Source organism: Miscanthus floridulus, chromosome 2 (genome assembly GCF_019320115.1).
Source record: "Miscanthus floridulus cultivar M001 chromosome 2, ASM1932011v1, whole genome shotgun sequence".
Taxonomy (NCBI): domain Eukaryota; kingdom Viridiplantae; phylum Streptophyta; class Magnoliopsida; order Poales; family Poaceae; genus Miscanthus; species Miscanthus floridulus.
In genome coordinates, this window is record NC_089581.1 from 99,047,200 (window position 1) to 99,067,957 (window position 20,758).

At 41.6% G+C, this 20,758-nt stretch overlaps 2 protein-coding genes across 11 annotated transcripts; one reads left to right on the forward strand and one right to left on the reverse strand.

Moving 5' to 3' along the window:
• Nucleotides 1–4,610: 4,610 nt before the first annotated feature.
• Nucleotides 4,611–17,514, forward strand: LOC136526927 (protein MID1-COMPLEMENTING ACTIVITY 1-like). 8 transcript variants are annotated; one of them, XR_010776643.1, is made up of 7 exons: nt 4,612–4,860; nt 4,953–5,414; nt 5,495–5,559; nt 5,638–5,708; nt 8,193–8,336; nt 11,883–12,015; nt 16,052–17,514. XR_010776643.1 is itself a non-coding variant. In XM_066519526.1 (7 exons), the coding sequence occupies exons 2-7, from the start codon at nt 4,986–4,988 to the stop codon at nt 11,273–11,275; spliced, it is 963 nt and encodes a 320-aa protein (XP_066375623.1). In that variant the 5' UTR covers nt 4,612–4,860; nt 4,953–4,985; the 3' UTR covers nt 11,276–11,847. The 8 variants fall into 8 exon arrangements, 7 of the variants coding, with proteins under 7 accessions (XP_066375629.1, XP_066375623.1, XP_066375596.1 ...); XM_066519526.1 differs by lacking the exons at nt 11,883–12,015; nt 16,052–17,514 and adding exons at nt 9,367–9,586; nt 11,242–11,847; XM_066519517.1 differs by lacking the exons at nt 11,883–12,015; nt 16,052–17,514 and adding exons at nt 9,367–9,741; nt 9,826–9,965 and having other exon boundaries at nt 4,613–4,860.
• On the reverse strand, nt 12,522–20,261 carry LOC136526903 (uncharacterized). Of its 3 annotated transcripts, none has more exons than XM_066519480.1 (12): nt 20,000–20,261; nt 18,985–19,177; nt 18,797–18,871; nt 18,077–18,183; nt 17,521–17,578; nt 15,846–15,905; nt 15,693–15,767; nt 15,364–15,513; nt 14,861–14,915; nt 14,458–14,580; nt 13,661–13,872; nt 12,522–13,281 (listed from the first exon to the last, which is right to left on the reverse strand). In XM_066519480.1, exons 1-12 carry the CDS (start codon nt 20,095–20,097, stop codon nt 13,258–13,260), a joined length of 1,230 nt encoding a protein of 409 aa, XP_066375577.1. In that variant the 5' UTR covers nt 20,098–20,261; the 3' UTR covers nt 12,522–13,257. The 3 variants fall into 3 exon arrangements, with proteins under 3 accessions (XP_066375577.1, XP_066375581.1, XP_066375585.1); XM_066519484.1 differs by having other exon boundaries at nt 12,525–13,281; nt 18,077–18,180; nt 20,000–20,259; XM_066519488.1 differs by having other exon boundaries at nt 12,527–13,281; nt 15,364–15,510; nt 18,077–18,180; nt 20,000–20,258.
• Nucleotides 20,262–20,758: the final 497 nt, after the last annotated feature.

The following is a 20,758-nucleotide window of genomic DNA, read 5'->3' on the forward strand; positions in this document are numbered from 1 at the left end:
AGCACCACAATGAGTCTAGGACTCAGGAGTGGGGGCTTGGAGTCCAAGTTTGGACGAGGACCTAGACCCCTTGATAGGAGAGTGATGGGTTGGTCTTGCTTATGCCTGGGGTACAAGCAGGGTGTGTGTTTTGCGGTACCCCGCTGGGATACATTGGTTCATGAATCACCATGTGATACGGTATGGCTTGACTATGATCTAGCACCATAGTAAGAACTGGAAGATAAAAGGGAGTGAATGGATCTGATTGCTCAACTCTTGCTTGAAAGTAGAATAGGTGCTTACATAGAATGGTTAGCTAATGAACTAATCATGACTGCTAATAAAACACATACATAAGGATTCACTACTAGTAATGCTTTTCGCAAACAAAAAGGAAGCCCAGCAAACCATAAAGCTTATCATATCCTTTAGAGTCAGGAAATTATTCCCACTAGATAGGTAAGTCTTGCGAGTACATTTTGTACTCAGGATTTATTTACCCCTATTGCAGGTGCAGCTTGAGGAGTGGCTATTGTGTGGAGGATTCTTTTGGTGGGCATAGACAGATCTTTGTATCTTATCGTTAGATGTTTATTTCAATTCCGCTATTTAAATTCTGCACTCTGAACTTGGTATTGTAATAATGTATTTCCAAGAACTCTTGTTGTATAAAATGGACTAAGTATTGTAAACTCGCTCTCATTATTAGATCCTAGATGAAAAACGTGGATTGTTCGAGTTCTCCCTTGTGGTGTGCTTGATGGAACTGTCCGATATAGCTAACTTTCGGGGTGCTTAGTGTCTGGTGGAAGACGAGCGCCTCTAGAAGTGTGCTATTTCGGGCGGTTCTACCATAGAGTCCTTGTCCTATCAGAGAGTACTAGAAACATTTTGGAGGGAGTGATGTGATGGTTCTTTGGCTAAGAGGTACTGTGCAAGGTTATAAAGGAGGTTCTAAAAAGTTTTATTTGGAATGGTAGTTGGGTTGTGACAAGTTCTCCCCCTACTTGGAATGAAGCTTGTCCTCATGCTTCACCAACCAGTAGATCAAATTGTCTGACTAGAGCTCTCTCGCTCACAGCAACTCCTCTTCTCTACTGTGGCAGGGACAGATGAAAAGGCTTTGCTTATGGGTTGGGTGAGATTGGATAGGATTTAGTGCATTTGCATTGAGAGTTTACCTCTAGTGGCACTAGAGGGTTATAGAAGCAATGGGATTCTTATTGCTCTTGGTGGTTGGCTGGCCTAGACAACTTGGAGGTAGAGGACTCTGTCGAGCACTGCATGTGGATTGTGTAGGGGCTCAGTAGGAGGATTTGTGAGGGGCTCTTGTGTTCGTTCCCCACCGGCGAAGGTGAAGAGTAACTCTAGTGGAATCATGGCTATTGATCAACCTCGTGATCGAGCTAGCTCAAAGGCAAGCACTCGCAAGGAGACGATTTTGAGGGATCGTTGAGCAAATGGAGGAGCGGCGATCCTTGGATGTGCCACAATGGGGAGTAGGTAGCCCGCAAGCTACTAAACCTCAGGGAAAAATCTTGCATCATCTTTGTCCTAGTGGTTTGTGTCTTCTACACTTGATCCTTACTTGTTGTGCTCTTTTGCTTATGTAGTTGAGTAGCTCTTGTTTGTTTTAGTATAGTTGTTCTTGCTAGAGTAGTTCTTAGTGTAGCTTGTGCTCCTATTTGTTAGTTGTTTGTTCTAGTGAGTAGCTTAGATGCTTTAGCTCTTACTTCACTAGACTTGTGTAGGAGTGCTTGCTTGGCTTGTAGACTAGGTGTTATTAGGGCGCACCTTTAATATTAATACTTGTGCCTAGTTGTGTTGTGGCTTGAAGGAAACTTTAATAGGCTATTCACCCCTCTATCCATCAACTCATCCTTTTCAATCCCCCGATCTAGTGCTCACCACCTTGACAAGACTCTTGCCCCCCTTAGGATTAGGAGTTGGAAAAAGTGAACCACTAGGGGCTTCTTGTGGCCAAGAGACCTTGTAGATGGCCTTCTGGACAATGGGGTGCACGACCATTCCTTCCCTAATGTCCTCTTCAAAGAAAGGGATTGGGCAATAGAGTAGGAGAGGCAAATGGGCCTCACCCTGGGTTGGCAGACCTCTAGGGTGATCGCCCAGCCTAGGATAAGACCTCTCGACCTCCCCCTCCAATGGCATGATGACTAGAGGCACCATCGAGATGGCCTTGATCTCCTCCATGTTTTCCATGAAGTTTTGGATAGAGGGTTTTCCCTAGAAGGGGTCTAGGATGGCCAAAGGTTGGGTTCTTGGAGTAATGCTAGGGTGCATTCAACAATTAGCAAGGGTGGTTTCGGCTTTGGGGATGAAGGCTTTTAGGTGAGAAGAAGAAGAAGGTGAGTTCAGCCAGGATTTTAAAGAAAAATGAGGTCATTCAAACCCATTGTTGTTTTACTCCACTTTTGTGCTAGGTTGGGTGACATAGACTAGGTTTGGCGAACCCAACACCTAGTGCCCACACATGCCACAAATTTACATGTACACTTCTAATGTTTAAGGCAACTAGAAATATAAAAGAGTTGACTATAAACAAGCACAAGAAGAAATCATGATTGTAAAGTTAAGTTTGAGCAATGTGTTAGCAAAGTTGAACAAATTTAATCACATCCACTTCTTCGTTTTCATGTTTATTGGGTTCAAGGTAAACTTTTAAGCATTGTCCATTTACCTTAAATCATTTGTTCCTTTGAAGTATGATGGCTCCATGTGATGACTTGTTGACAACTTCGAATGGACCATCCCACTTGCTTCTTACCTTTCCATGCATGAATAGCCTTATTCTTGAGTTGAATAGTAGTAACTTGTCACCTTACTTGAGTTCTTTCTTCTTGAGCCTTTTATTGGGCATCGTTTGATTCTTTCCTTGTAAATGTTGACACTATGGTATGCCTTCTCAGTCCATTCCTCAAGCTCAGACAATTGCATTTGTCTATTTCTCTTGGCTTGTTGAAAATTCATGTTCAACTTCTTGATTGGTCAATGAGCTCTAAATTCCAACTCGGACGAGAGATGGTAGTAGGTCTTGCCATATATGAGCTGATAAGGTAACATCCCAATGTGTGTCTCATATGCGGCCCTATATATTCTTAAAGCGCACCAAGAAGCTTGTTCTTTCACACCTTCCCTATCTCTCCTATGGTATTTTGTAGAATGTTATTGATTTGTTTGTTTGAAGTTTTTGCTTGGCCACTTGTTTGGGCATGATAAGGTGTGGTGTATTAATGGTATTTTATCTTCTAGGACAAATTGGTCATAGCAAGGTGAAATGTTAAGGCATGAAGAATTATATAAAAAGAAGACATAGAATTATGGACGAGTGGAAGAGGCAAAAGCGACAAAATTTTGAAGGCCCGATATGTATATTGCGCATGATTAAAACCAATATGAAAAATATAAAGCTCTGCATGTCCTTCCTCGGCCCCATAAAAAAATGTCATTCTTGTTAGATTTAATGTGGGTATGACTCATATTTTATTTAATAATTAAATTAAATAAATTCTAAGGCCATATTAGATGCTAGGTGCAATAAAATGGTGGACTGAATATAGTTGATAGCTGAACTTGTAACGGTCATAATTATGGCTATGGTTACTAGTAACTCCCATGGTTATAGTTGTAGTTACTAGTAATCCCCATATTTATGGCGGATGTTACTAGTAATTGATGGACGCTTCATGACGTCCATGTTCATTCTCTACACTTCACCTTCAACCTTCTGTGCTTATAAAAAGGAGCGCTTGCCTTCAACTGCGCGTACGAGATACAACACAACCGGCATCATCGTTCTTCTATTGAGTTTCACCGTCCCAATCCTCTGCGCGCACGGAGTGTTGGGAGAGCAAGCCTCCAGAACCGTCGTCTGTATAGCGACACCTGCTCGGGTGTGTAAGCGATCAGATTTTTGGGGAGCGTCTCCGTGACTGCTCGTTTCTTCCTGGTGATTGCCGACGTCTTCTTCTTTTTTCTCGGTTCGTCTACTTCTTGGTAGGCGTTTGAGGGACTGCACTGCGAATATCATCCTGCATTGACTGTGGTCCGCGACATTAAGCAACGCACTATGTCAACTAGTGTGCGTGGAGCAACCGGTGCCTTGAGCATGGGTCCCTCCGCTGGGTATACTTCTAATCTTACTGTCTCTATGTTCAGTAAGGTTTTTGTGCTCTTAAACATGATCAGTATATTCATCATATTTGTCACTGGTAGTTCACACGTGCACATATTTATTGTCACGAATTTACTGCTATTTTTCTAGATTAAATTAAATATGAAAAATGCCTAATTTTCTAACAATTCTCACTTCTGGAGAAGTCAATGTTTTTAACTTTGACCAAATATGTATGAGAAAATATTAATATTTATGGTACATAATTAGTATCATTATATGAATTGTTAAACATATTTCTATAGTAAACTTATTTAAAGATATAAATATTGCTAATATTTTCTACAAATTTATTTAAACTTAATAACGTTTGATCGATACAAACCCCAGTAAAACTCTTTTTTGGACCGAGAGAATACATACGAGTTGGTGTCAAGGTCCTACCTTAGCACTTGTCATGTGAGGACACAGAGTTAGCTATCTGGCACCGGGACCTGAATAGGGGGCATTTCCGGATACCGGCAGTTTCCTACGGACTTCTAAGACGCGTTTTACTAGCCATCACCCTGCAAACGCGAGCTCCAACAACCGGATAAGACTTTCGAGAGATGAACATGAAGGTTGGCCTGTAGCTGATCTACAAACAAGCAGGCGGAAGACCTGCTGCTGCAAGTGCAAATCCAATTGAGCTACTCGATGAAGGTTGAGCTGTGATCTTTGCTCGACCTGCTGGTGTCTTTTCCAAGGTGCCATAATTTTTGCCTGCTCCGTGATCGATACTTACTTTTGTTACTGAATCTAATCACTCGTATTCACTTGTAATCCCACATGCTCGCAGTTCATAAGTCATCCTCAAACAACAATTGCATATATGGCATCGTCCAGCTGGGATAGGGTGGGGCAGGCGGCGAGCGTGATGCAGGTCACCGGCGTCGACGCGTTCGGCCTGGTGAACATGATCGTGCAGGCGGCGCACACCGCACGCCGCAACAGGGATCTGTGCCAGCAGCTGGCCCAGCACGTTCTGATCGTCGCCGATCTGCTCCGGAAGCTGGACATCCCGGCGCTCAGGCAGCACCTGGAGACGCGGAGGCCGCTGGAGCTGCTGGACGCCGCTCTTTTCCGTGCGTACAAGCTCGTCAGGTCCTGCGCCCAGCGACAAGAGAACACAAGCCAGATCTATCAGATGTTTACTGGCGCGGAGGTGGCCTCCAAGCTTCGGCTGGCGCAGGAGGAGATCGACCGCTACATCAACCTAATCCCCATGATCACCCTTGTTGCCGCCGTCGGCGCCCGGCAGGTATCTTCCCTTTTCAGTGCCTTCATACTTCATACGGAGTATATGTCAAGAATGTCTTAAGAAATTTCCTCCACTGACAGGCTACCAATGAGGTGCATGAGGATGGGAGCAATGATGCTGCCCCAACTCAAAGCAGGTTGCCTGAGTATGTAATTAAATTCTTTTCAGTTTATTATCAGATTCCATAGATTATCATTGGAGTAATTTGGTGCTTCACTGTAAGAATTTGCAGGAATCGGTTATCTCTTCAACACGTTACCCAATCACTCACACTCGAGGAACTGCAACCACAAGGTCCGGTTGACTTAATTATATATGTGCATTTCTTATTTGCAACCATGCTTAACTAGGAACTGTGCTCCCAATTATTTTTTTCCTACATGAGTCCAACCTGTGCTCCTACACACAGCTACAATAATAAAAGACAAGACCAACAGCTAATAAAAAATAGTTATCTTTGTGCTCTTCTTATGTTTATTTATTTTCAAACACAATATGCATGCATTTACTCATTAATTTCTATCCAGTAATGGTAAACTAATCAATTACTATGTATTGACGCTTAATTAGGTCACCACACCGGTATGGAGCTAGATCACTCGATGTATGGCCTATCCGACTTGTTGGATGGCACCTAGGTAGGTCCACACTTAGACCTAGTGCCTCTAGTGATGAGAGCGATACTCAAGACAGTCGTGGGAGGAGCAATAGAAGCTATTATGACTTTAGAAGCTCGTTTAAAACTTACATCTTATAAAGTTAGTTTTTCCATGAGATTTATGCACATAGTTGACAAGTATTATCTTCTAAAAAATGTATTATTAAAACCCTTCACAATAATGAGATTTTGCAAGTGTTTTCCAATACAAACCTACACATATATCTTACATGTTTCCAAACTGAATAATTTAGAAGCTATTGCTGTTTGTAAGTTTTAAGGTTTGACCAAATCTTTCCCTAAGCGACATGATTTTGTTAGCAGACAGAGTACTTTGTATTTGCATCAATCAATATCCATAGTTTTTCTCCCTCTACATGGCGCCTTCACCTGTCTTTAATATGTATTTAGTTGAAGACTTGGCTTAAATTATAGTGTTTCTTGTTGCATCCCATGTCTTACGATATTATAAATCTAGGTTTTGAATTTCAGTTTTTTTAATCTTATTAGTTGCTACAATTTTCTATTCTCAAGTTAAATGAAACTCTTGTTCTTATTTTTACCTTTATTCAAAAAATTGCTTTGCATTTTATTAAAAATAATGATTTTAGGTTGTAGACTATACTCTTAATTACTATGATGGCGTACACATTAATTTTGGTACTAGGCCATAGTGCTCAAGGTAAGCAATAGAGCTTGAAATAAGATCTAAGAGGGACCAACAATACTAACCTGAAGAGAATAATTAAGACTAATAATCAGTGTTTATCCTAGAAATATCAAAGATTATGGAGGTCACAGATACCTTTTGTCACTGTGTTGATGCAAATGATGTTTATTGTTTAAATGTACACTTTATGGGATGTTTTAGTTTATCTTTAGTGGTAGCAGATGTGATAATTTGGATGCAAATTTAAGGGATGCTTTAGTTTATCTTTAGTGGTAACAGATGTGATAATTTGGATGCAAATTTAAGGGGTTATAATTAGATTATCTATCATAATGGCATGATGATTGATGCAAAGTTAGGATCACGTACTTTAGATTATATTTAATAATGGCATAATAGAATATGTTGGTAACTTAAATGTGGATTTAGATGGTTACTTTATATTATTTTTCATAATGGCAAAGATAGTTATATTTTTTGAAAACATAATATATCTAATGGCTTATCAAAGGTGATTATAATCTATACCTTGATGGCCCGATGTGTATGGTTTTTGTGGAAATCTCTACGTTCTATCATTTTTTTTGTAGCGCATCTCATGTAGATTAACATGGAGAGTTTGTTGGAGACACTTAATTAACAATATCAAGATAAGGTCACATAATTTCTGCTAATGTTTTTAAACATCGCCATAGCACATCGATATGGTTAACACACTTTTATTAGGAAAATAAAATATGAGTGGCTCAAATCATGGGATTTCAATTCCTAGTTACCAACAGCATTCCAACAAACTGAATAAACTTGCATCTGAATTATTGAACCCACTCTGACCCCAGTAAGTGGACGTAAACAAAGACATTTTGTCCAAGTGCCATTCTGTTAGGTTTAAGAAGTCGAAATACACTAAAATGCCATTTTGTGGCCAAAACTTCGGAAGGTATATATAAATATATTATTGCATTACTACCACCTTTTCTTTGAAGAGACAATAAAAGGTGGCATGGTACCTTTCGGTGTGTAAAAAAAGAGTTGCCATATTTTAGTTAAAAGGGTAATTTATATTTTTTGTATAGTTAAATAATGACAAAAATTATATGTTGTCTGAATAACAATAAAAAATCAGGTACCTGAAATATATGAGAAATGAATAAAAAATGCTTCTTTTTGTTAGCTGTATACAAAGTGTATTGGTTTATGTAGTTCACATAACATGATTTTCAGTCAACAAGATCCCAAATATAAGCTAGCTAGTTAGGACATCGACACTCTATGAGAATATATTATCCTTATTCGTTGCAGCTAAAAAGCTCTGCTGTTGCTGCCATAAGCCGCTGCTAGTACAGTGTTTACCGGGAGAGCTGCAGCAGCTAACACAGCTGTGCCAAACAAAAATAGTTAGATATAGTAGCATCAAACTCATGCTTTTATCAATAATATGAATATTTAGGTTCCTCAATCGACATGGAAGCCAGAAGAAATGGTAGGGAAGCCAGAAGAAACGCTTGGCAAGTGGTGACACAGAATGTATACAACGGCATGTTTCATCAGATGGGTAGGTATCTTACCTACGGAGGTACCCACAAAAGTACAGGTGAGCATCAGTTGCATGTTTCATTAGTACTATCCCCTTTCATATTTGACCAATTCCTCGCTTTTTTTTCTCTGCAAGGATCGGTTTTGTTCTCCATTTGTTTCGTAAATAAAAATGATTTTTCCATACTCTGCACACGTGAAAAATGGTAGGAAACCATACTCTGCACACGTGAAAAATGGTAGGAAAATTTTAAAAAGATAGAAAGCTATATATATAATACTCCATCCCAAAATATGTGATGTTCTATGTTTGTCCTAAGTCAAACCATTTCAAGTTTGACCAAACTTAAAAGAAAGAACATCAATATTTATGACACCAAATAGGTAGAGTATGAAAATATATTTCATGATAACTAATGATACTTATTTGGTATCATAAACACATCACCATTTAACTTAGTTGACATCCTACTTAATGATCATATAAACCATGCTCATTTCTGAGTTGGGATTATACGAAGTTGCTATTGTCTAAAATGAGCTAAAATTAAAGGCCAGATTGTATGCTTTTCTGCAGCTTTTTCTTATTGTACTTTTTTCCATATACGTAAAACGTAAAAGCTAGGTCATGCTAGTTTATCCTGACCATTTTTTCTCTATTTGTACATCTTTTTTAAAGAGAAGCGCTTACCATATATAAAAGCTTTACCAAAGAGGGCTGTAACAAGTCCATTCAGCTAAAAAGGCTGTTTTGAAATCGTACTGTCATAAGAATCCATTTAAATTGACCCTCCCCTCTTGCTCAGAAAAGAAAATTTATATTTGAGAAACTGAAGGATAAAATCTATTTTGTAAGACTTTTTTTTATCAAAATATATATGTTTATCTATCGTTCCGGAATAAAGGGAGTATAAATTAAAAGGGAAGTGAAACAGAATGTCCTTCTCATCAGAAAATAAAATATCTCTTTTCCCTTTCAGTAAAATGGTTTGCAAATTTTGTTTCCCTAGATTACTAGCATGGATATGTTTTTGTTCAACGTGATGTCAACAACAACAGTATTTATTGCGAGCTGCGAACCCATGCAGGGACTCTTGTTATACCCGGAGCGCCTCCGATGTTCAGTTACAAGGAACTGTGTGAGGCGACTCGTGGATTCTCTAAAGTTAAGAAGCTCGGTGGGTATTTCTACCGAGGGTTCCTGCACGATCGGGGGCTCCAGGTGGCCATCAAAAAGATCTTCATTCCTTCATCCATGGGGGAGGAGAGAATGAAAATAATCGCGGAGCAACTACGCATCCGCAGCCAGTTGAGGCATCGCAGCATTGTCCAGTTGATTGGGTGGTGTCACGAAGCCGACAACGAGCTCTTGCTTGTCTATGAGTTGTTGACGAACGGCAGCCTCCAGGACTCTCTCTCTCTCTCTCTCTAGTTCAGGATCCATCCTAAACATGGCCAATTAGGTAATTAAGGACTCTAGCTCTATATATATCACAGAGCTAGAACTCATCATGTGTTTTTGACCTCGCCAAATAAACTTACTGCAGGTATAGGATTATTCATGACATATGCGACGCCTTGCTCTACATGCAAAAGGAATGTAGTCCTGTTGTCATCCACGGGAACATTAGGCCTAGCAACGTTATGCTTGACCCGTCTTTCAATGCGAGGCTGGGGGACTTTGGGTGTACACCCATCATCGGCCACAAATTCACAAGAATACTGGGAACCACCAGGTACGTCACTACTGGAATCGACGTCTACAGCTTTGGGGTCCTCGTCCTTTGAGATCGCCAGCGGTCGGGAGGACGACGGTGATAGCTCCTTCCATCTCGTGCGGTGGGTCTGGGAGCTGTACGGCCAGGGCGCCCTCCTTGACGCAGCGGATCCAGGCCTCCATGGCGAGTTCGACGCAGATCAGATGGAGCGCGCGTTGATTGTGGGCCTGTGGTGCGTGAACAAAGACTACCCCGACCAGCTATCCGTGCATCAACCGCAAGGTAATAAATAGCGGTGGTAGCTGCCGCAATTGCAGTAGCGTCCCATTGCCATTACCGCTACGAGGTAGCGCTCTGAACTTTGCAGCCTGGAACTTTGCGGCCACAATTTTAAATAGCAACCGATATTGCGGGCTGTAATTACACGTAGCAGGCCGCAGTAGCATGGAAGCAAATAATATGTTTCTTTGTAAACTCTTAATGTGATGATTTAATACGCGGAACACCATGTTTGTTTTATTAATTTAAATATGTGAGACATCAATTCTTTGAGTGCAATTAAATGTCTATTTATACTCATTATTTATGATATATGTATTTAAAATTATGTGAGATTATCAAATGCTGTTATTAGAACTTATCATCCGCAATATCATCCGCAATCCGCAATCCGCTACCTCGACGTCAATCCGCTACCAACCCGCTATACGCTATTTAATACCTTGATCAAGCGATGACTGCGCTCTGCCACCTCGAATATCCACCGCCGCAGCTACAGCTACCCTCGGAGATAGCCGCAGGATGAGAGCTAACCACTACATCAGACTCAGATGATGAGAGTGTACAATGAAGGTGCTTGAAGAAAAAAAAAACTGATTTTCGTTCAACCTGTCTTGATGTGCTTTCAACCTGGTCTTTGAAGAAGCTCATAGAGGTAGGGTTTACTTGCGTGTGTTTATAGAGGTGAGTATGTTGTGAGATTCTATATTGTACTATGTAATTTAAAAAAAATATGAATGAAAACTCCGTGGAGTGTATCCATCAAAATGGATTATGCCTTCTACAGGACAGGTTATACACATTTTTAGGACCGCAGTCATTCCTAATGCTTACATTTCGGCACCTGATGAAAGAAACCACCAGACTAGAAAATCGAACAAAGGCAGCAAAACCAAACGGAAAATATATATAATTGCAACCCTCCGTTATGGGCTCAATCTGATCTGTATCCTCGGATTTATTTAGGTTTATGCTTATTAAATCTATGTTTTATCTATAACTAAGTTATACATGATTCAATGAGTATTAAATTTTTACTATAGTTCAAGCAAACAATAATTAGCCCCATCATAAAATTTTCACCACAATTGGACTATAGAAATTGCAGCTATGAAGTATTCCAATTAAATACGGAAAAACATAGATCTAAAGCTACAACAAAAACTTTGTACTAAAGCATACAACATTATATGTTCACTGTGTAGATCTACTCACTTGGAGTCCAACAAAATTGGATTTTCTATTTTATGATTTTTCTGTAATTTACTATGATTTTTCAAAGATTTAGCGGAAATAAATAAAAAGAAAAAAAGACAAAACCACCGTTATGTGTAGAAAAACCACCGTCCAAAACCGCTGGGGGGTTATAGGTTTTGGAAAGTTAAGGGGTAGAAAATCCGGTTTTATAGTTTTGGAGATGAAGTAGTCCATACTGAATAGTTGAGGATTATATAGACTTTTTCCTTACATGTAATATAGTACAACAATGAGTTTTCTTCTTGAAGTCATATGGCAATGATTTTTTCTTGTACAAGGCATATGGTGTTGTAAAGTTTTTTTTTTCTACAAGGTATGTCACCGTGATTTTTTTCATCCGTTATTTGAAGGATTTTTCCAATGTCCGGAGGTGGATTTTGGATAATCATGGTGACTATGTGGACCCGCGCCTATCTTTGGATGACCTCAGTATCCCACAAGCATAGAAGACAGACATCTGAGGTCCATCCTACTTATGTGCAGGTACTGCATTTTCTTCAAACAGCAGCTTATGAGAAAATCGTGATCAGATTGAAATCCGTACACAAGACAGGTGGTTTCAAACAGGGCCTACACATAAACTTGATAGCAGGGTCTTTAAACATAAACCTTCCATTCAAGGAACACAATTAAGTTCTGTAAGGCATGCATGCTGTGTGTGATACTTATATAAAGACAGAACAAAGAAATAACAAATAACAACTTCATATCTACCAAAGTTCAACTAGGCGCTAGGCGGAATCTAGGCGCTGGCCCATTGCCTAACGCCTAGTCGGGAGTACTCGGTCCTAGGCGTTTTGGCAATATAGCCATAAATTATATATATATATATATATATATATATTATATATATATATATATATATATATATATATATATATATATATATATATATATATATATAACTACTATATATTATTTTAAAACAGCAGCTCAGAGCAGTATATGGATTTTTTTTTGAGCAAACTCATAGCAGTATATAAATAATAATAAAGAAAAAGGAAAGGAAAAAATAAAAAGAAAGGAGTAAGAAGTGGTCTGGCCCAGCCCACGTGCACCAAGCAGCCCATGTGCCCCTCACCCTGCACTGCACCGCCCACCGCAACTCTCTGTGACTTCCGCCTCCGCCCATCTCTCTGTCTCTTCCCTCCCGTTACCTCTACCTCCGCCCACCTCTCTCTCTCTCTCTCTCTCTCTCTCTCTCTCTCTCTCTCTCTATGGTGGAAGAGGAACAGAGGAGGTGGGATGCTGCAGGCCAGCGCTGATTGGGGAAAGACGGCCGTGGCCCGCAGGCGGCCGCTCCTTGCCACGGCCCGCACAGGCGGCCGCATGGCTCAACGGCAGTCGGTCGGCACCTTCTCCCGTCGGCGCAGGCGAGCTGCAGCTTTTTTTCCCCTCCCGCTCTCCTGCTCATCTCACGTGCCTACGCGCCGCGTCCGCACACGCCTAGCGCGCCTCCGCGCCGCGATGCGCGACTATGCCCCTAGTCGCGGCGACGGGCTTCGCCCAGCGACTAGGCGCGCATAGTCGCCGCCTAGCCGAACTTTGATATCTACATTGTATGATTGTTTGTGCGCAAGTACGTTGCAAACCCTACACTTTACATATTTGGTCTAAAAGTACACATGTACATGTCGCTTCCACTTTGATTCTTTATCTTACATTTCGTCACGCTTGGATTCCTCCTATCATCCTATGGCTGGCAGTGAAGATCTGGAATTGCCGTCATAGATCCAATGGAGGTGCGTCCTGGTTCATTGCCATGATCTTTCAGAACTTTCACAAATCATGTTAAAGATTAATTTGGTTAACATAAACAATACGTCAGGTTGATTAATTCAAATATGAGCATGAAATAATCCACATATGGTTCATTCACGTACATAGCACGAAGTAATCTACAGTGTATTTTAAAGCAACATTATGTACAAATGAAGCTATACCAAGCAAAACAGGGTAACCTCAACTGACTATTCGAGTATAATTTTTTAAGCATATAGGTCGACATTTCTTGTGACGAACTTCATCATAGCGTAAAGCTTCGAGCAAGTTCAATTCATCAACTATATAGTACAGAACAAAAAAGAAGATAATTTTGAGATTATTGAGGACAATGGAGAAAACTCACCTTGTGCAAAAGATCATGAGCAATGTAGTCCCAAGGAAGAGACACAGACATCAAACAGCACTTCAGAGGCACAAGCTCATTGTACATTTGTTTATTAGCAGATGCAGACTCATAAGCATGCTTTGCTAGCTTTGATGCAGCAGAAGCTGCTTTGTGAACAAGAACCCGAAAGCTATCTCCTGGATCTTTCTTTGACTTCTCACGGCTCTGGTCTAATAACAAAAGTAGGAACATCCAAATGAGAATGTGTTGTGTGTTGACAAGCTGCATTACAAGCAATTGAAAGCTACAAGTTTGCATGTGGATTTGAGTGAGCTACGTTGCAGGAGGATAGTGGGTCATTAACAATCTGCTACACAGTTTTGCATGTTGAACTATCAGTCATCATTTCAAAATGGAAACCACTAATTTGATATGTAATTTAGTGTGCTACAATACTACAATAGACTGAATAGTAACATGTGCATATGTAGTTTACGGGCTAGTTTGGTTGACGCCCTGGCAAATCTGCCTGGCACAGGCATGCATCCCAGGCGTTGGTTTTTGGACGCCTGGGGTCGGATGCATGTGCCTGGGTGCAGCTCCCCAGGCCAGGGCTCAAACCAAACAGCCCCTACATGTCTGGAAGGCAGAAACACATCATATTTTTCTTAGTTGAGAGTACCCTGCACTTTCTTATAACAAACTAATACAATAACAACAAAAGTTAACAACAGGTACTTTAAAGGCATATGAAATAGTGAAATCTAGTCTACAGACTGAAAGGAAGAAGTATTCCCATGCTAAACATAACAGACCTGCAATGCTAGAGACAGCTACTTCCACCTCTCCACGTCCCTCTGGGCCCCTCATAAAAAGTCTGTCAAGCTTATTGTGGTCATGCCCAAGTGAGAAGAAGCTCCCAAATTTTGATCTGCCCGCTATCGCAAAAGAGGAATACACATAAGAATATGTCATGTTAATACTTCTGGAATACATTTACACTACGGTTTACACAAATCATCAATTTTAAGTAGGTAAAAATAAAAAATAGCATTATGTGAGAGAAGTGTTCATCCATTAAAAAATAGCATAACATATTTTTCTTGCCACTGGTGCTTAAACACCAATCGGTAGGTAGATGTGAACTCAAATACTAAATATCACAATGAAAGTAACATTGTTTGTCCTACAAACAAAGTAGATAGATGAAGCGCTCACCATCATAAGCCTCACAGACGTTTTGGTAGCTCACATAACCTGAGAAGAGAGTTCTCTGCAATGACAATCAAAGATCTTGCTGAATTATACAGTACAAATGGTACCCGGATGCTATGCACAAATTTGGAGTGACTTAATCTATGTACAGTGCCAATGGGACAGTATAAGAAACAGGACCATTTACTTGATTATTTCCTATGATTCTTTGTAGGTATGGATGTTTCAGAAGAGCTCATAAACTTTCTTCCATAAATTTAGTAAAGGCAATCACAGATGGCCTCTGCCTCTCTGTGAAATATGAAATAAGCTGAAAACCAATTGAGCTCATCCTTTCATTGAGAAACCAATCAAATTATTTAGGAAATAGATATATTGGTTGGAAAAAAGATAGATTCCTAATCCTGTTCTACAAACAAGTTAAACCAAAAAATTAAATAGTTGATGTCACCAACATCTAGACATGATAAACAGAAACCTTCATTGCTCTGAATTACGAGAAGAACCTTTGGTGGTTTTTCTTGGGCAGTCCCACAGCTAACTCCAGGCTGTATATTTGAAACAGGACTCTTGGACTCGGTTTCTTCAGGAAATGCTGCCCCATCATGTGCGTTGAGAATCACACAATAGCAGTGTTCAGGATCTGACAAAACCTGCTTAATTTAGAAGAACACAGTGCTCAACAGGGTCAACTTTAGGAACTACAAACATGGTGAAAAACAACAAAAGGAAATCATGCACCATCAGACAATGGGCATTTACAATTACAACATTCATGCTACCTGGACACTATGTTGTACAACTACAAATTTGATATAATTGCACAGAACCTTACCACAGCATCAAAAGTATCATCAAAGTTGTCTACTGAGAAAAAGATGTTGGGATATGCAGGTACCGTTTCTACAGCCTGTCCACATATGCATGGGCTCCTATTAGGACTTAAAAGACTACATCTTTCAAAGTATGGTGCAAAATTGAACCCTACCTTCCTTCGGTCAAGATGAAAATTTACACGGCTAGGAGACGCGTACACAGTTTTTGTAACCTATTTCAATGAGAATGTAACAAGGTTAGTTAATACAAACATAAAAGCCTCTCAACACCTCTGATGCAACATCAATACTAAACGTCAGCTGTACAAGTGGGGCATCTTCCCTATATGACGCTTCTGATTCTTTCCTTTTCATGCAGAATATACAGGAAACATGCAGTCAAAGGGCTATAAGAAATGGAGAGGGTATAATGGAATTAAATTTTGAGGGAGGACTCTGCAACAACCATCTACTGTAGAGCTTGCTATCATACAGGAGCATATTTCAAGTACAGAAATTAGTGTGTTTTTTTCTTAATTCTATGTAATTAGGATTAACGATTGATATTAATTTAACTGGTATGTCTAATTCACATATATACTGTAACAATGTTTTTGAGGCGCCGCGCCACCGCGGCGCCCGACCCCCTTCACAACGCCTAGGCGTTTGTGGCGGACGCCTAGGCGACGCCATACACACATTGTAAGGCGTTGTAAGCTAGAATTTTATATACTAGTGCAGCACATACATACCTCGTTTGTTGCCAATTCTTGAGCCTTATGTTTGGGAAAGCAGAGCACACGCCATATTCAGAGCAGACAGAGCAGAGCATAGCATAGCAGAGAGTATACAACGAGGAGGCAGAGCAGAGAGTATACAATATTCAGACTACCTGGGCCAAGCGGAGATGCAGAGCGCACGGCAGAGCAGAGCACGAGGAGGCAGAGCGGACGGCCAAGCAGAGCGGACGGCAGATGCAGAGCAGAGCACGAGGAGGCAGAGCGTACGGCCAAGCGGAGATGCAGGCCGGCTCCGCGGCAGGGGCGGTCGGCCGGTGGACACGAGCAGAGTAGCAGCCCAGCGGAGGTCGAGGTCCGTCCACCGCCTTCTCTCTTCCTCTCCCCTCGCCCGCAGCAGCGATGTGCGAGCAGCTCCACGGCAGGGGCGGACGGCCAAGCGGAGATGCAGGCCGGCTCCGCGGCAGGGGCGGCCGACCGGTGGACACGAGCAGAGTAGCAGCCCAGCGGAGGTCGAGGTCCGTCCGCCGCCTTCTCTCTTCCTCTCCCCTCGCCCGCACTCGCGGTGAATGACTCGCGCGGTCGATTTCCATGCGAAGAGGCTACCTGGGCGCACGCGTGGTCGATTTCCCGCGCCTCTTCCTTTTCCCATGGGTGCGCGGTCGATTTCCCACGGGGCCGCGCTCCTTTTGGTGCCCTTCCCCTACGACCGGCATCTGACGTCCGCGGCGCGGTTGTAGGCGTCCGCCCGACGCCCTTCGCGCCTAGGCGACGCCTAATCCTATGAGGCGGACGCCATACACGCTGAGGTCGTGGCGACCCCGACGCCTAGGCCCTCGACCACGCCTTGTCGCCTAGGCGACGACTCAAAAACATTGTACTGTAACTTGGAGAAGTAAATCATACTATTTGCAGGCATCTCTTAAAGAATTAAATTTGGTATCCTTCAGTCATTGCAAAGTTGAAATCAAATAATTTTTCAAATGTATTAGTAAAAAACTGAAGATATGCAGTTTCAAACAAAGCAGAAGGGAACAACTTTAGTTTTAGTCTGTGCTCATCTAGAAAAGAATCACTGCTGACTAAATGAAAATGCTTATTGTTACTGTACCTTATAAACTGGACACGACTGTTTGCTTTTCGCTGCACGGTTGCGAAGATCTCCAATGCTGTGGAAGTAGCTCGTAAGAACCAACATACGAACAAGTGACTATACAGTATCCACAAACAATAAGGATAAAAATCATATCACAACTGATTCTAATTTTCTGTGACAACTATCGCTACAAGAATCTAGGATTTTCATGTCCTTTAGCATGCCAGAACAAACTCATGAAGAAAAGTAATTTTGATCGTCCTAATTGCTCAGTAAGCTAATCATTTATGCCAGGGGTCCAATCCTCAACCTTTTACCCTAACATGTGTCAAAAGAATTATCATGTGCAACTGTGCAAATTTCAAAAAGAGGATGAGAAATCAAGACACAAGAGGATGGACAGCTGTACATGGTTGTCATATCAGAACTGCTACATTACATTTTAAGTGAGAGAAATTACTTTATTAAATCATTATGAAGGTTGTCTTTGTTCATACATAGAATTGTATGCAAATTATTCAGGATAACTACTAAGCATGCAGTTTTTTACTGAGCTGTTGCAGAAACATACCCAAATATTGCAATAGTGACAGTGTATGACGTGTGAGCGATTAAATTCAAATAGAAGGAACGCTCCCAATCAATCTCCACTGTATTAATACTGATCTTTTCAAGCTGCTTCACATAAAAAAGATGATGTTAACTACCACATCAACTCAAAAAGAACATGACTTATTATCAGAGGTTTCCCACCTAACAATATATTAAACAAATGTAATAGGCGCAATGGCTAGGATATCTGACGAACATGAAATTACAATACTGCATCTCCATGTGCTGATGTATATGCATGTAAGTTGGAAGACATTCACACAGGTAGGAATCCTCAATTAGTTAAGGAAAAAAAATATAAGGACATTCATGCCATAAGTCCACTTTTCAGTGCAAATTTTTAACTTGAATGGATAATTGTACACATTTATCATTCAGCGCTAGTTATTGTGTTAGTGAAAGAAAAGAAAAGAAAAACAGCATTACTCAAGTAAACTTAAAAACTAACAAGGATGAAGGATATGCACTGAAACTTTCAGTCAGGGAAAACACATTCAGAGGAACACCGAGGCACACCTTTTCATAGTACCCAATAAATGAACTCATGTACAAATGCCACTAAAAAAACAAATGAAGAGCAAGAAATATGTAATATTTTCTTGAATCTATTGCAATGAAGTCATAAGCATTAGGTCTCAGGTGATCTGAAGTAAAGTAGACCAGGTATTTCTTCATTTACCGTGGGAGCCCATCTCCGTACAAAAAAAGGAGGCGGATCTTCCATGTTATCATTAAAACCATAACCATGCAATTTCTGCATCAACACCAAGTAATATCAAGATAAGAATAGTAGTGGATTTTCAAAGAACATTGACCTATTAAGCAAGAATAAGGACTAAATCAGCAGGAACCATAATGAGTACCTACCATGTTATTAACAAAGAAGACGAGATCATCCTCTTCACTTCTTTTTGATTGCCTACCACGCACAAAGAATAGATCAAGCATTTCATGCCAGAATTTATCATCCATTCCCACATCTGATGCATCATCCTCAGCATCAACAATTGTCCACCCAATCAAATGCGAGTGCTTCTTCACCATGGTCAACAACTCGGTCCTGAAAAAAGAGCATGCAGAAGAGAGAAAATTGCTTAAACAACTTTTCTTGTTTATCATAGGGTAGCTTGCTAAACCTGCTCCATAATTCAAGAGAATGAAAAATTTATAAACAGAGCATGAACCTAAGCAATTACTCAAGCTGGATAAATGACTTAGATGACAGCACAGACTTATAGAACAGACTAACTTGTGCATGTCACAATAGGTGCACAGAAGTACATGGGACGGTTATTTTGATTTCCATCTTCATATAGCCAAATAGATTTACTAGTGATAATGATACATGGTAATGCCAGAATTTGGGGCCAAAAGTATATGCATTCATGTTGGGTTGGAGTAGAGAGGGGGACCCACCGTCCACTACAGAGTGCATAGACAGGTATAATCCCTAGTAATTACGAACCCACTGTAGTATAAAGTCAAAAAAAAAATGAAACAGCAGCAGCAGCAACTGAAGTCAATCATCATAGGCGTGAAATTAGCAAGCTTAGTTGTTCATGTTTGCTTTGTATGGGGCCATTAATTCCATGGAATGGCTGCTCCTATTCAGCCCTCAGAACCAGGTTTGATGAGATTTCGCAACTATGTAGCACAAGCAAGGAACCATTCGGATCATAGGCTAAAAATAACCCATCTCCACAGACCGCAGTACAATGCTTGTGATAGGCTAATTTCGGTTTCCGCAATTCCGCTCCCTCGGTGCTTCTCTCTCTTCCCGCAGCCGTGGCGTGGAGACTGGAGTGCCCCATCCACTTATCCCCATCCTGATTATCGAAGAGGAAACAAGACCATAAAGGAGGGGTTCACATTGCGCACATACCTTGAGGGCGATGATGATGCATCCATGGTGCCGCTGAATCTGTGGACGGCGACCTCGCTGGATGGGGAGGGGGACGAAGGAGAAGGCGGCGCGGCCATGGCGATGGGATTGGGGAATCCAACCGATTCCGAGGGCACGCGCGTCGGAAGCAAAGCAGGCAACCGCACTCGCCCGCACGCCTCCGCGCTCTGCTCTGCTCTCCGGGATCCCCTGCTCTCCGGCACGCCACGGCGTACATACGTGGCTTGAAACTGAGGTTGGCCAGGCTGCAAAAGCTGTGGGAAGAAAGTCCGATCTCACGAAGAATCCAGCCCCGCCGGCCCAGTAGGCTGGCACTAGCGTCAATAAGGCCTGTTGGATTGCATAGGCCGAGAGAGCCTAGCCCAATAACTGCATCTTGGGCCAAACGTTAAAAGTTGTCCATGAATGAATCTCTTTTCAATGTTCCGTTTCTAATTTGAAAAGAGAGAGAGAGAACCATACCAGGACACAAGTGAAGGGCTAACGCCCAGACGTCCACCCACAGAATGCGTCCTCCCGTGCCCCACATCCCATCCCCCACCCCCAATGCACCAGCACCGGTACCCTCGACGACCCCCACCCCAACGCGTCGCGGGGATGACTAACGCCGGCGCTAGAAGCAGCGTGAAGCAGACCACGGTAGAACCACTGGGGCCATCACTAAGTTGCTCGCTTCTCGCTGGCGGCGTTGGAGGCAGAGGAGACATCAAGGCGAGGCAGCAAAAGGCGAGGAAAGAG